At 40.1% G+C, this 14479-nt stretch overlaps 2 protein-coding genes across 3 annotated transcripts; both read left to right on the plus strand.

The window, feature by feature from the left end:
- Positions 1-588: 588 nt before the first annotated feature.
- Positions 589-7153, plus strand: capza1a (capping actin protein of muscle Z-line subunit alpha 1a). Its single transcript, XM_033625533.2, has 10 exons — positions 589-723; positions 2349-2412; positions 2512-2563; positions 2661-2724; positions 2848-3054; positions 3951-4030; positions 4183-4261; positions 4355-4426; positions 5659-5721; positions 6216-7153. Exons 1-10 carry the CDS (start codon positions 688-690, stop codon positions 6354-6356), a joined length of 858 nt encoding a protein of 285 aa, XP_033481424.1. The 5' UTR covers positions 589-687; the 3' UTR covers positions 6357-7153.
- Positions 7154-8937: 1784 nt separating this feature from the next.
- Positions 8938-12844, plus strand: LOC117257010 (uncharacterized). Of its 2 annotated transcripts, none has more exons than XM_033626804.2 (8): positions 8938-9620; positions 10789-10876; positions 11183-11262; positions 11456-11669; positions 11741-11834; positions 12067-12182; positions 12411-12504; positions 12598-12844. In XM_033626804.2, the coding sequence occupies exons 1-8, from the start codon at positions 9046-9048 to the stop codon at positions 12744-12746; spliced, it is 1410 nt and encodes a 469-aa protein (XP_033482695.2). In that variant the 5' UTR covers positions 8938-9045; the 3' UTR covers positions 12747-12844. The 2 variants fall into 2 exon arrangements, with proteins under 2 accessions (XP_033482695.2, XP_033482696.2); XM_033626805.2 differs by having other exon boundaries at positions 11759-11834.
- Positions 12845-14479: the final 1635 nt, after the last annotated feature.

A 14479-nucleotide genomic window follows, 5' to 3' on the forward strand; every position in this document is an offset into this window, starting at 1 on the left:
GAGAATCGCATATTTCTAAAAGTTCACATCAGTATATAAACACATACCAAACAAAACCAAATTCTTTCGATCTCTGGACAGATGGAAATCCTTTTCCGGGCAATTAAACCCAAATGTAATTAATGAAATGCTTTATATTATTAATGCGCAGTAATTTTTAACATCACACGACCAATTGCAATGTTTATCTACAACTGTCTTGAAATGTCCAACCATGTAAACTTTTCAAGCTGTAAACATAAACATCCTTAACGTCTGTACGGTCTGTACAAGCCCTCCCAAAAGACTCGAACGCGTCAGGGTTGCCAGGTTTGGACATCTACTTCAGCTTGTATGTAAAAGTAATAGGAATTGTGTGAATATTTATACATTATTGTTTTATTTAAAAATATATTTTGTGTTAATATTTAACACATGTCTTTTAAAAAATATCCCGGACTTAATTACTTATAAATACGGTGATAATGTTGAGACTACTAATTTCGTCGTTCGGAATTCAGACATTTATTTTTCTGAATCGTTTCTATTTCATTAAATGTACGTCTGGTATTCAGGAAAACATAAGACAGTGAGCTCCTCCACCGCAGGACAGTTTTCCTGGTCGGCCCTGCGGTTGTTTTGGGAGGAGTCACACACATACCTGGCAACTCTGCGACCGCCGCTTTGTTAACACTTCATTGAGCCAAGATGGCAGATTTCGAGGAGCTGAGCGATGAGGAGAAGGTAATACTTTATAAATTCATACTGTCATTATTCTGTTACCTTTAACCTTCGTCTCGAATAACAACCGTGCTTTATAAAACACTCAGTATGTCGCATGAGTTGCCAAACGGGCCGTGTTGGGTGTCTGCTGGTGGAGCTAGCTTAACCCAGGCAGTGTTGTATTTGACAGCTCAGAGTTGTAGCTTGCATGTTGTTCCTGTGCTCGAATACGTGGTGTAGGTTAGCTAATTTTTACTACTGTGTGATTAACAATGACACGTACACACGGCTGAGTTTGATGTTTAACATGGCGTGCGTTTGAATTAATGTGAAATGTGAAGCTAATGCTAAATGGAAGGAAGTCGAGCTACTTCCTGCATTTACAGTAAGGATAATGACAGTGCATCGGCAGCACAACACCATCCACACCCAGTTACTATCACCGAATATAGCTGCTAATATGTGTCTTGATAATATCTGTTCAGCACCAGAAGCTGAAGTTAGTCACTCATGTTAGCTGAGTTTGCATGTGTTTTGTATTTAGCTGCTAGGAATGTAACTTTTTAAGCAGTGTATTCATGAAGCAGATGCCGTCTTCCTGCAGTGTTACTGGAGCTTGCAGTGACTGGTGTGCCTCATGCTGCTACATGTTGTAAAATAATGCTTTGCATTCCTAAAGCTGATGGTGTGATAGGAGCTCCCAGCTCCCAGCAGCACTACAGCGAACCTTTGAAATACATTTAAAAAGAAATTAGTGCAATGGAAGGTTTGAATTCCCCATTATAACTTTTATGAGACATCTAACTGTGATAGTGTAGGTATCAGACATAAGCTGCACAGTAGTCTGAGCCTAGGAGTGCTCTCTGGGCTCTGAATTGAGTGACTATTTGAGAGCAAAGTTAATCTAGGTTACTCATTGTTATGCCCCTCTGCCCTTTCAGCTGGACAGCCCATTTGTAGGTCAGTGCCAGCTGCAGCCTGGAGGCTAAATAACCCTGTCTGCCTGACAGACGGCATCGCTGGCACAGCCACACTATAATGTGGCGGTGACAGGAGGACGTAGGACTGATTAAAACCGTGAAGGTCACAAATGAGCGTTATAAAAAGAATAGGGGGTTATTTCAACTTCTCTTTTGACAGTAAACTTTGCTTCCACCTTTCTATGTGCTGCCTGACTATGTTTAACTCTCCAATACCTATTACAGTCCTTTCTGAATATGAGAGCACAAGTACCTGCCACAACTTCTTCACCCCCGCGGCTTTGACACCACATGCTTACACTTGCATACTGGCTGCTAAGAAAAGCCCTTGGGTGACATACCCTGCTTGCCATCTAAGGAGTGGCCAAAATATAGCTAATGAGCCTGCAGCCAAGAAAGTTAGCAGACTGCTCTCTGCTTCACTCTAGTGGCTACTTGCAGGTTTTTGTTTCTCATAGACACCACCTGCTATATCTGAGGGAGAAGAGTAGATTGGCTTGGCTTTCCAAAAACATGCAGCAGATTTGGCAAGTGATTAAAGAGACTGCTCTACCGCAGTGTCTTTTGCCAAGAAGGGAACTAAACCCTGGAGTTACACACTGCAGTGATGTGATGCCTTTTTTTTTATTTTCAAGTTTTATGACAAGATGTTCTGTTTATTCCCAGGTCCGTATTTCAGCTAATTTTGTGCTGCACGCTCCTCCAGGAGAGTTCAATGAAGTCTTCAATGGTGAGCCTAATTTTGATTGTCATCTGAAGGACTGCCTTCATTTAGATGTGTGTGAAAACAACGTGTTAATGCTTTTCCTGTGTTCATTTTTCTTTTCAGATGTGCGAGTACTGCTCAACAATGATAGTCTTCTCAGAGAGGGCGCGGCTCAGTGAGTGTCATTCTTTTCTTTTTTTTAATTGTATTAAAATAATGATATAGTGGATGTAAATACAACTTGTGGTTGTATTCTTTTTTTGCTGTTACAGTGCCTTTGCCCAGTACAACATGGATCAGTTCACCCTTGCCAAAATTGATGGATACGACGACCAGGTAAGTAAAACAAATCTTTTGCTTTCCCCATTAAACCCACAAAGATGTCATCATTATTCTTAAAACATTGCCTTAGTTAACAGTTTTATTAACAACTAGTTTCTCTGTCTGTTTCCCCTGTAGGTCCTGATAACGGAGCATGGAGACCTGGGCAATGGCCGCTTCTTTGACCCCCACAACAAAATCTCCTTCAAGTTTGACCACCTGAGAAAGGAAGCCAGCGACCCCCAGCCTCACGAGGGCGAGGCTGCCCTCAGGTCATGGAGAGACGCCTGCGATACTGCCCTGAGGGCCTACGTCAAGGAGCACTACCCCAGTGGAGTTTGCACCGTAAGAATGCTCTCTCAGTCTGCACCTCCATCAGCTGCCACATTCAGCACTGCTCACAATAAATCAACTAGTGTTTCCCACACAGTTAGAATCTATAGCTCCTTTTACACTGCCTGTTGAAGGCGGGAATATTGTGCTATTATGCCACCTCACAGTGCTGTATGAAAGATGCAACTGCAGAATGGGGGGACAGAGATGTCTTGCCTCTGAGCAAGAAGTGGAGGTAGTAACAGCGCTGAAACAATGTCTGTATAAACAGGACAGCCGGAAGGACAAGATGGTGGGTGGCATGGGTGTGAAATTTCGATGATGTGTTATGTGTACGACCCACTGTGGGAGATTAAGTAGTAGCTAGGAGCAGTTAGCAGCTAACTCAAAGAGGAAGAACAGAGGTCAGAAATGTCCACAAATTGGGGTCGCTAACATTCTGGGTCTTTTTTTTCCCCTTTATTTGCTTGTGTGTCAGTCTCGTTCCCTCTCTAAATTCAGATGTTTTTGGGGGTCTGTGAATGCAGCACATGCATAACTCCTTATGAGTTTATCTTTTTCCTCAGCAGCAGTTTGTTGAGTTTAAAGTCATGGGGTGGATCATTGTTAAATAGATCAGATCGATGGATGAGAGGAGCAGCTGCTGCAGAGGCACCATAAACTGTGTTTCACTTAAACAGCGCCTGACGTTCTGCTGCTCAGTCTGTGCCCACAGGGCGCTCTGCAAGTGTGTTGCAGTTAATAAGCTATCGGCATATGTAATTCAAAAGCGCTCTTAATGAATGCCCAGCTCCAGAAATACAAATTAAAACATAGCGGCAGATGTTTATATTATTGTGGGCCTCCACAAATAAATGATTGTGCATGAAACCCTGAATCACCAACTCATCCTGTTTCACCTGCTCCAGGTTTATGGGAAAACAATCGATGGCCAGCAGACTATTATCGCTTGTATCGAGGGTCATCAGTTTGAGCCTAAAAACTTCTGGTAAGCTGACAGACGACAATGATCTCATTTTAAACTTCCAATTTAAATTCACTTAGTTATATTGTTGTGGTTCAGAGGCAATGATGTGTTATTATGTTAGATGTGTTTGGGATCGATGTTCAAGTAATTTCCTCAACATTTTTTGTTTCCAGGAACGGTCGCTGCCGGTCTGAATGGAAGTTCAGTATCTCGCAACCCACAACAAAAGTGGCTGGAGTCTTGAAAATACAGGTATTTGGAGTCATTTACGGTTGTAGTATGAACTCAACTGTGAAGTTAGTTTTGTTTCACGGTTGTGTGCATCTTCTTTGTTGTCATTTCCAGGTGCATTATTATGAGGACGGAAATGTGCAGCTGGTCAGCCATAAAGATATACAGGAGGCCCTGACTGTGTCTGTAAGTATTTTAACTTAGTAATAGTTTTTCTGTTTTAAACTGTGGAGTGTTTTATAGGTAAGCTAAAGATTCTTGTTAAACCATGGTCTGTGTTTGCACTTTAAGCTAATGCCGGCCTCACAACAAACAACTTTTCAAGTGATTTCACTGTTGCAGACAAATTTCCAGTGTCAGAATAAAATCACGAGTTTTACCTCAGGTGGTGCGCCCTTGCATGATCTCAATTATTTGGTGAAAGGTGGTCATAAAACCCAATCCAAACTGTCTTAAGTCAGTCTTTTTCTCGTCTTGACTTTTCAAACATGGTCAATATTATCTTAAGTTTTAAGTCTTGGCTCGTCCAAATACTGTAGTTCAATGATGTAAACACTGTCAACAACCAATAGCTGTGCTCTCTCCAGTACCAAACAAGAAGCAGCAAACCAGTTAGACAGCAAACAGTGAAAGTCTTGGTTCTCTTGTCCTGTGGGAAAGGAGGAGAAACTGGTGGATTTCTAGGGTGTGTCTGATCCACCAACCAGCATTTACTTTAGTGAGAAATCATTATTTTCAAGTTTGTACACAAACACAGTTTATCTTTATGGATTATGATGATGCCAAACTGACAAGAATAGTGTTGACATATGACGCCTTTTATATTGTGTTCCTTGAGTCATGTACTTCTGCGGAAATGTAAGGAATTCTTAATATGTCTTATTTCTTAAAGGGACTTTGGCTTAATGTTTCCCATCATGAGCAGGATGGGAAATAAACACAAGGAATCTAGTTTTGGTCTTGCAAGCTGTGACCCTGCATAATCTTACAGTGCATGACTGTCTGTAGATGTCAGACTGGGGCGACTATGGCTCAGGAGGTTGAGCAGGTCGTCCACTAATTGGAAGATCAGGGGTTTGATCCCCCAGTCTGCATGTCAAAGTATCCTTGGGGAAGATACCGAACCCCAAATTGCTCCTGATGACTGGTCCATCAGTGTGTGAGTGTGTTTGAGCTGAGTAGCAGATGGCAAACTAGTTGGAAAACTAGAAAGGTGCTATACAAGTGCAGCGCCATTTACCACTTTAGTCTTTGAAAAGTCTTACTGAGGTCATTTTAAAGTCTTCTAGTGAACAGAACGCATAAGTGCCACTGATAATTGAGAAGCAAGTAGAAAATAATTAAATGGACTGTCATATTTGATTAATGTTAATGTTTGTTAATTAGTTTAATTAACCTACAAATGTATGTTTTTTCAGAATGAGAGCCAGACTGCAAAGGAGCTGGTGAAGATTATTGAGGATGCAGAGAATGAATACCAGGTATGTGTGAGTTACGAATAACGAGAGTTGCCCCCGTCGTGATTGTTCCAAGCGTCAGGACAAATTCAGTAGAGCCAGATCCAGAACAATACTCTTTAAACAATCCCACAAAAAGTACAAACATGTCACAATCAGATTTTCAGAACTACATGTTGACAATAAAATGTCCCGTGTAAACATAGAGAAATCACAATGAATGATAATTATGTCCTTCTTTTCTGGGCTTTTGAGACAAATTTAGCAAACTACAACATCAAAACTGAACAGCTATTCCAATTTTTGATCCACTGTATACCAGAATATTAAGCCATTTCATTTCAGTTTGACACACTTAAATCATCTCAGTATGTACACTACAAGTAAAGATCTCCCACAGCTCACACGTTCAGCTTTCCATCTGAATATTTCCAATTAACTGGCCCTGACAGACGACATCATGGTGCATCTTGTATCTCGCTAAAAGGCCAAATGACTGACGCACTTATCCTTTCCAGGTGGCCATCAGTGAGAACTATCAGACCATGTCGGACACCACGTTCAAAGCCTTACGCAGACAGCTCCCGGTCACCCGCACCAAGATCGACTGGAACAAGATCCTTAGCTACAAGATAGGCAAGGAGATGCAGAATGCTTAGAGAACAGTCTGTTTGGGTTACGTCAAATTGGGTAGAAGCTGATGCTCGCGCAAACACGTGTGACGCAAACGTAACGTACTGTATGTCTTTCTAAAAAAGAGACATTTTGTTTGGGGTTTTACAGAGAATGACAGCTGCCGTTGTGCACTATGAGGGGATGCCTTCATTTTACAGTGACATTGAGTGGTGTAACTGTCGCTCATTTGCAAACATGTTATTTTTTCACAAACAATGCCTTCAGTAACACTGTGAGAGCTCGGGTCACTCCCTGCTTTTCGTTTTCTCAGTCACATGTCAAACACACACAGCTTCTGATCCCCCAGTGCTTCAAAATAGACATGGATCTTCCCAAAACCCCTTTGACTGTCATGTAGCAAACTAATCTACACTCTATATAACATAACTGATATTCTTTAAGAGCTTCCAATATCTCCTATAGTTTTTTATCGATAGAGGGCAAATACTGTATGCAATTCGATATATTAACTGAGAGACACTTGACACATCAAATTAGTCTGAAGATCTGTTTATATGTACGCATCCCTCTGAACATAGGGTTGTAGCCAAAGCGTAAATGTTTCTTCTGTTTCCATTCACTGAACATATTTTGTCTCCCCCCCCCCCCTCCCCCTTTTTGTTGTTGAGAGACATTTTCGGTGATACTCTCTCTGTACCCCCCTGGACTGACAAAGTATTGGTGTCCTCCTGCTAGCTGTTTGCCTTTAGCTTTTGCTATATTTTTTATACAAACTGTAAGTAAATTTATTATTCATGAAATAAAAATATGACCTTCAAGCAACTGCGATGGTTTGTGTTTTATGTGTTGAGTTTGTTTTCTTCTGGGCTCTGGGAATTACTGACCTGAGGAGGAGTTTACTAGCTGACATAATCTCTCTTTTTTTAGACTGAATTTTTGGCAAACAACTACATTAATTTAAATGAAATTAAATGTAGAACTCCCCAGTAGAATTAACTGGCACCAGACCATATTGTACTGACACAATTTGGAGAATATATAATTAAAATTTTAGATTAATAAATAATATTTAAGTGAAAATCTCACTGAGTTTGGTTGGCAGCTTGTCAAAATGTTGGGTGGGTGGGGTTGTGCTGGGGGAATTTGGGCCAGTATCCACAGTATTCCTGACGTTTTGGCTCTAGTCCTTGATGCATAAATATATTTTATACATTATCAAATTGTATAAACTCCATTATGTGTTGCAGACTAAATTTCACTGGGATTTGCTTTATAATGAAGAATATAAATCTGCAGTTCCTCTTGTGAACTTGGAATTCTGAGGACTCTCATTTCTATTTAATCTCATTAGAGCCGAAACAATTTTGATCTATTGGTTAGTTGATTCATAGAATATTTTTTGGCAACTATTGGATCACAGCTGAAATGGTTGGTCACTTAATGAGACAACTGACAAATTAATTACTCATTCAAGTCATTTTTAAAGCAAAAATACCAAATGTTTCTCCCTGGTTTTACATCATAGTAAACTTTTTATGTCTGGGTTTTGGTTTGTCAGACAAAAAACGTATATTTTAACTCTAGGAATATGTGATGGATATTTTTGCCTTGCCTTTTGCCGATATTCTTTTGATTACAGACCAAACGATTATTTAATTGAGGAAACGATCTACAGATGATGAAAATAAACATCATTTGCAACCTTAATTTAGATTAATACATAATTTTTTAAATCATTTCTCAAGCTTAAATATTTATAAGTTTTCAAATGTAAAGATTTATTGCTTTTCACTGCTATAGCCTTAAATATAGTCTGGTAGTTTCGCTTATAGAGACAGTTTACACACCCTCAGTTTGGAGAAGCACACTGGAGTCCGACATGGAAGCTATGCAATGTACTGCTGCGGATGGGGGTCAGTGACAAAACATTTTTAACCCCCTAAAATACTGTATGTCTCACCTAAAAGAATCAATATCAGTTTAAGTGTATGCTATACTGAGAATATTTTCACCCCTTTATCTTCCCGTCAGACAGCTCATTCCAACATTGAAGCTGTAAGTCCCCCATCTATGCTCTTGTTAAAGACACCAGACTCCATTGAGAAAAACTGTAATTTTGCCTTGTTGAATTTGAGAGCTCGTGGTCCATTGTTGCTTCAATCAGTTAGTTTGTTTGTGTTATTGTGTGACTTTGGTGAATCAGAAGTAACCCCTTTTAAACACCAAAGTCACACAATGACACAAAAAAAACCCAACAAATTAATCGAGGCAGCAGTAGACCAGCAGCTCCTGACTTCAGCTATGTTAAATTACTGTTTTTCTCAATGGAGTCTGGTATTGAAGAGAGCGCTAGAATGGCTGACCCCCTCATAGACAGTTGATTGTGTAGCTTCCATGTTCCAGCCTGCTTCTCCAAACTGGTGACTTGCCAACAGCCATCCACTCTATGTAATATACTGTGTATGGATAAGCACCTGCACAGGCATTTCATTTTGTTTTACTAATCTACTGATCCACACTCCAGCCCGTAGGTGGCGGTATTGCACCTTTAAGTTGGTTGCCAGTCGCCAATCAAATTAAAAGCAGAAGAAGACCTGCACAGGCCGTGCACGTGCACGTCAACTGGCGCGTCACCGCTTGTATGCGCCGCAACTTCCGGTGCTTCTCTTTACGCTACGTTGTCCTACGGTAGCTACTAGCTAGCAGCCAACAATGAGTTGTTTTAAGAATAAAAAACATAGATTAACTTTTCAACACGTGAAAATGTCCAGTTTACATTGTTGTGTTCCCAAGTGTACCCGTGATTCTCGTCTTAATTCGGAAATAAGTTTCCACACGTTTCCTAAAGATCCCGAGGTACGAAAACAGTGGCTGATCAAAATAAGACGCTACAAGTTCTCTCCAACGCCTGCCACTCGTGTCTGTGGCAAGCATTTTCTGTCGGGAGATCTTGAGGTGGGACCTGGGGGGAAGAAAAGATACCTAAGGAAAGGAGCTATACCTGTTCTCTTTGAATGGAATGACACGCTCCCCACACCAAGACTGGACCAGACAGACTCACACTCCGACTCGGACATGGTAACGTTACCCTATGATCATGATTACTGTGCAACTTCCAAAACAGCAGTGATGGCAGATGAGATGAGAGGTGAGATGTTCACTGCGCTTGAAGAGAAGGATGAGGAGATCAGACCGCTGCAGCACAAAGCAGAGGCTCTACAGCTGCTAACGCGTTGTTGCCTAGACCGCTATGCTGGCTCAGACGAGCATATTCGCCTCTACACCAGGTTAGTTTTCTGAAAAGCATAAAGTTAGCTTAGCTTGGGTACGAATAGATATCTTGATTGTCTAGTTACTTTGGTAAATAATTAATGTTAGGAACTCGTCGCCACTCTTATTTATGCGGTAATTTGGACGGGGGAATAATGTGCTTCATTTCCTATCAACTTGTCATTTATGTGTTGTGTTGCTATGTTTCAAAGTACGGAAGCCTATTGCATTCTCTTGACAAATTAAAAAAAACTGTTTTTCGGAGTAATTTTGTTTCTGTTTTTCGTGGTATTTCTTTTGTTTGTTTTTTGGGGTAATTTTTTCTGTTTTTCTGAGTATTTTTTTCTTTGTTAAGAGAGCAATAGAACAACAGACGCTTTCATTCCTTTCTTGAGAGCTCGATATAATGGAAGCAAACATGACCCGCTTGTTTAGTTTAATCATTAATAATTAAGTCATATAGATGGTGTTATCATTAGTTTGTCGACTTTACACAGGCACCTTAAGACTTTGCGGTTGTTCAGACGAAAAGCCCATTCAGATCTGCTGGACATTGCAGTGTTTCTCCAGAATCAGTTGGACATATAACCCAAAACAGTTGTTCTATTGCTCTCAGAAAAAAGTACTCAGAAAAACAGAAAAAAATTACCCCGAAAAACAAAACAAAAAAATACCACAAAAAAAAAGAAAAACAATTACCTCGAAAAACAAAACAAAAAAATACCACAAAAAAAAACAGAAAAACAATTACCCCGAAAAACAGAAAAAAATTACACCGAAAAACAAAACAAAAAATACCACAAAAAACAGAAAAAAATTTACCCCCCAAAAAAACACGAAAAACAGAAAAAAATTACACCGAAAAACAGAAAAAAAATTACCCCGAAAAAACCCCCCACAAAAAACAGAAAAAAAATTACCATGAAAAACAGAAAAAATTACCCCGAAAAACAAAACAAAAAAAACACGAAAAACAGAAAAAAAATTACCATGAAAAACAGAAAAAAATTACGCCGAAAAACAGAAAAAAAAATTACTCAATAAAACAGATTTTTTTTTGTCAAGTGAATGCAATATGCTTCCATATCAAAGCCTATGACTTTGAAAACATCCTTCCTGTGGGGATGCTTGTTAAAACAAAAAAAAAACAAAGGACCCTTAACGGGAGCATTATCAAATTTTTAGGTTTGCCTCCTATAAACACTTGATGGCCTTTTGGAGATTGGTGGAATCTGCCTCTGCCAGCTGCTCTGATTTCTCTCTATCAACAACGGTATGCATCACACAGTGTGGATACATGTACAATAATTATCATGTTGTTCGTCTTTTGGCTGTCACCCACCCAACACTAATATATAAATATAACAACAATATATAACACTAATATATCATGTATAATAAAAATGACTCGATTAGGTTCATTTCGTCTACTCAATTAAACAAATATAGAGGTTTTTCTTTTCAGACAAAGAGAAGGAAGGCTTTAAAGCTTCATCTCCAAATCTCTTTGTCTGAAAAGAAAAACCTCCATATTTGTATAATAAATATGCATTTGACCTAAAACCATTTGTTTTCTCAGAAACTTCCTCCCATTGATGAACTGCTGTTGTTCCTCATGTACCTGTCAACGGGCCAGTCTCAAATGGAACTAGCTGAGTGGTTTGTCATTTCAATTCTTATAATTATATTAAACATATTCATATTGTGTTTCTTTTTTCTCTCATCAGTTTAAAACCCTCTGCTGTTGTACAGGGACAATGTTTTGCCTGTAGGAAAGGAAGTTACATATAAATGGTGAATAAACAGTTTTTATACATGAAGAAGCTTGATATTGTCCTATTTTCTCTCACAGGTTTGACATTCACCGCTCAACAGTCAGCAGGATTATAGCCACGTGGACCCACTTCCTGTACCAGCTGCTTGGAAGCCAGCGTCTATGGATGCCACGTGAAGCTGTGAGAGCACACCTTCCGCCAGAGTTTGCTGGTTACCAGGATACCCAAGTAATACTTGACTGTACCGAAATACGCATCCAGGCCCCATCCTCTCTTCTGCTTCAGAGTGAGGTAAGCACTTTGATTAAGCTTTTGATTGAAAGCACTTTATGAATGAAATAATAATAATTATTATTATTGAGGTCTTTTCATCGTACAAGTCTCACCCAACCCTGAAGGCCATGATTGGCATGGCTCCCCATGGTGCGGTTACATTTGTCTCTGGCCTGTATGCAGGTAAGTTGATCTATTATCTCTGCACTCCCAAGGTATAACCCAATTGGTAGCCCAGGCACACCCTCCCTCTCCCCTTGCTCCACAACCTTCTGTTCATATTCTGTTTTTTTGTCAGTGTGTGGAGTTGAGACTATACATTTCCTGGTTGTTCTTGTAGCACACCCACTCTGCAGTTTACCAGTTATAATCATGCAAGTGATAAATGTGATTTGGGGTTTTGGCCTCTATGCAGGATCCATGAGTGATAAAGAGATTTTCAAACTGTCTGGCATCACCAACCTGCTCACACCAGACATGGCCATCATGGTGGATAAAGGGTTCCTTATAGAGAACGTGGCTCCATGCAAGGTCAGAATCGATCAGGGAATTGGACTCTCTTACTGCTTTCAAATCTAGCCTAAAGGCTCACCTCTTCCACATTGCCTTTGGTGCCTCTTTGGAACACTGTTTGTTGTTATGTGTAGTATACTGTATATCTATTGTTGTTTGTCTTATCCTTCTCTGTGCAGCACCTTTAGAATTACTCTGTAATTTAAAGTGTGCGACATAAATATAATTTTAAATTTTATTATTAAGGTTTACCGGCCTGCTTTTTGCTCCAGAAATGCCAAGATGAGTCGAGAAGATGTCATTAAGACTCAGTCCATAGCACATCTTCGCGTGCACGTAGGTGAGGAGGTCTTGTCTTGTACTTGAGTTAAATTTGGTTGTAGGAGGTGTTATATATACGCAATTTGATTTTTTTTTTCTTTCTTTTTTTAAGAACGCTGCATTCGATGCCTTAAAGAGAACAAACTGTTCGACACCAGCATACAACTGTCGGTGTGTGGAAGCATTGAGGAACTCTTCAGTGTGGCTTGCTTCCTTGTCAACTATCAAAATGGACCATTGGTGAAGGAATGGGCAACTTGACCTCACAGTGCCATGTAGTTAGCTGTCCAATTTATACATGTACATATTTTAACTGCACCACTGGTATTGCATGAAATAAAATGTTGATTTAATCTGCTAACACTGTATATTATCTGAGCGACCTGGCTGGGTAGAATGATCAGACTGTAGGCTGTTCAGGTGAATAATTTTGCTTTCACTCTCAACATTATATGACAAATAGATAGCTAACATGATGAATTCCAAGGAGAGTCGAAGGCTGGATTAAAGTTGACTGGTCTTTACTGTTGTCCTTCTCTGGAAATTTTCATTCACTGAATTTACTGTAAAACAGCAACAGAACAAAACATACAAGGATGGTGTCAGAATTGTACATGCTAACATGTCAGTTGCTTCACACATGTAAACAGCTCAACTTCCAGACAGCTAAACTAGCCAACATAGACTATCAATATGTCCATCACAGAGTTCTACTTCCCCTCACATTATTACCATCAGGTAATAATTAAAATAATAATAATCTCCCTTCTCCCTAATGGCTGCAGCCACACCACAGTCTCGGTAGATTCACTGTGTGATTATGTCCTCCTCTGCAAAGACAACAAAATCGCACCACTCCATCCCTGTGATGAAGAGCTGACCTTGCACCTGCCAGAAATAGCAATGGCTTGGCTTCAATCTCAGTTTGTTGTTATGCATTTTCAAGTAGCTACAGTCCACATAGCTCTTTGCCTTAACTTCCAGCAGTCCAAAGGGTGGGCTCTCGGTGGGGTCATAAACCAGGCCATCAGGAGATGACCCTAACCACAGGCCATCTGGGTGGATGATGAAGCCGCAGGGCCAGTAGTTCATGTTCTTCATCCTACAGTACTCCTGGATAGCTACAGGTTCTAGAGCTCCGTTTCAGTGCAGTTAAGGACAGGTGGGACAGCAGCCAGGTTTTGCGCTGAGTAGGCCGCAGTCTGGAACAGCAGTGCAATGCTGTGGTTGCAGAGGGCAGTCCCAGCTTTGCATGAACACACTGCCTCCACCAGTGAGCGGCCTTCTAAGACAATCTGTATGCATTGAAACAAAATGTTGGTCATGTCACACTAGTTAGTACTACACTACTTCAGTACAAATGAAAGTGAGAAAGCTGAGAGCAGGCTGATGAAGTGGGCCTAATAAAATATGATTAGCCTGAACCATGTCACATTATCAACTGCAAGAAATAAACAATCAACTTCTTTTTTTGAAACACTGTCATGGGGCAAAGCACTATCACCTGTCTCAATTTACTCACTTTCAAACTCTGTTAGTAGGCCCTAAGTGAATGCTGAATGAGCGAACATTGAACAATGCCACAACCAGTTTCTGGTGTTTCCATGCAATCGATACCTGTTTAAGGATAGCTAGCTACCAGTTGATGATAGCTAACTTACAGTACTGTTAAATGCAACTTAGTTAGGCTTGTTTCAATCCCAAATTGCAAGTGACCTAACGTTACCTTAGTCACAAAACAACCAGAACATGATGCTTGCGGCTTTGAACGAACAGAACATCTTATTTTTAGACTATCCTTCCTACTCTGAGGTAGTGAGGCTTTTCATTCTTTAGCATGGACCTGAAACAATTAGCCCTGATGCTGACTCTGCCTGCAGGATCTTTGTTTGAAACTGTTGGGAATGGAGAGGTAACGTTAATATTAATTTGTGTTATGAATGCAGTTAACGGTAATCATACATCGTCACAACATAATTTACAAATAGCCTGTT

The sequence above is a fragment of the Epinephelus lanceolatus genome, chromosome 1, assembly GCF_041903045.1.
Source record: "Epinephelus lanceolatus isolate andai-2023 chromosome 1, ASM4190304v1, whole genome shotgun sequence".
Lineage (NCBI taxonomy): Eukaryota > Metazoa > Chordata > Actinopteri > Perciformes > Serranidae > Epinephelus > Epinephelus lanceolatus.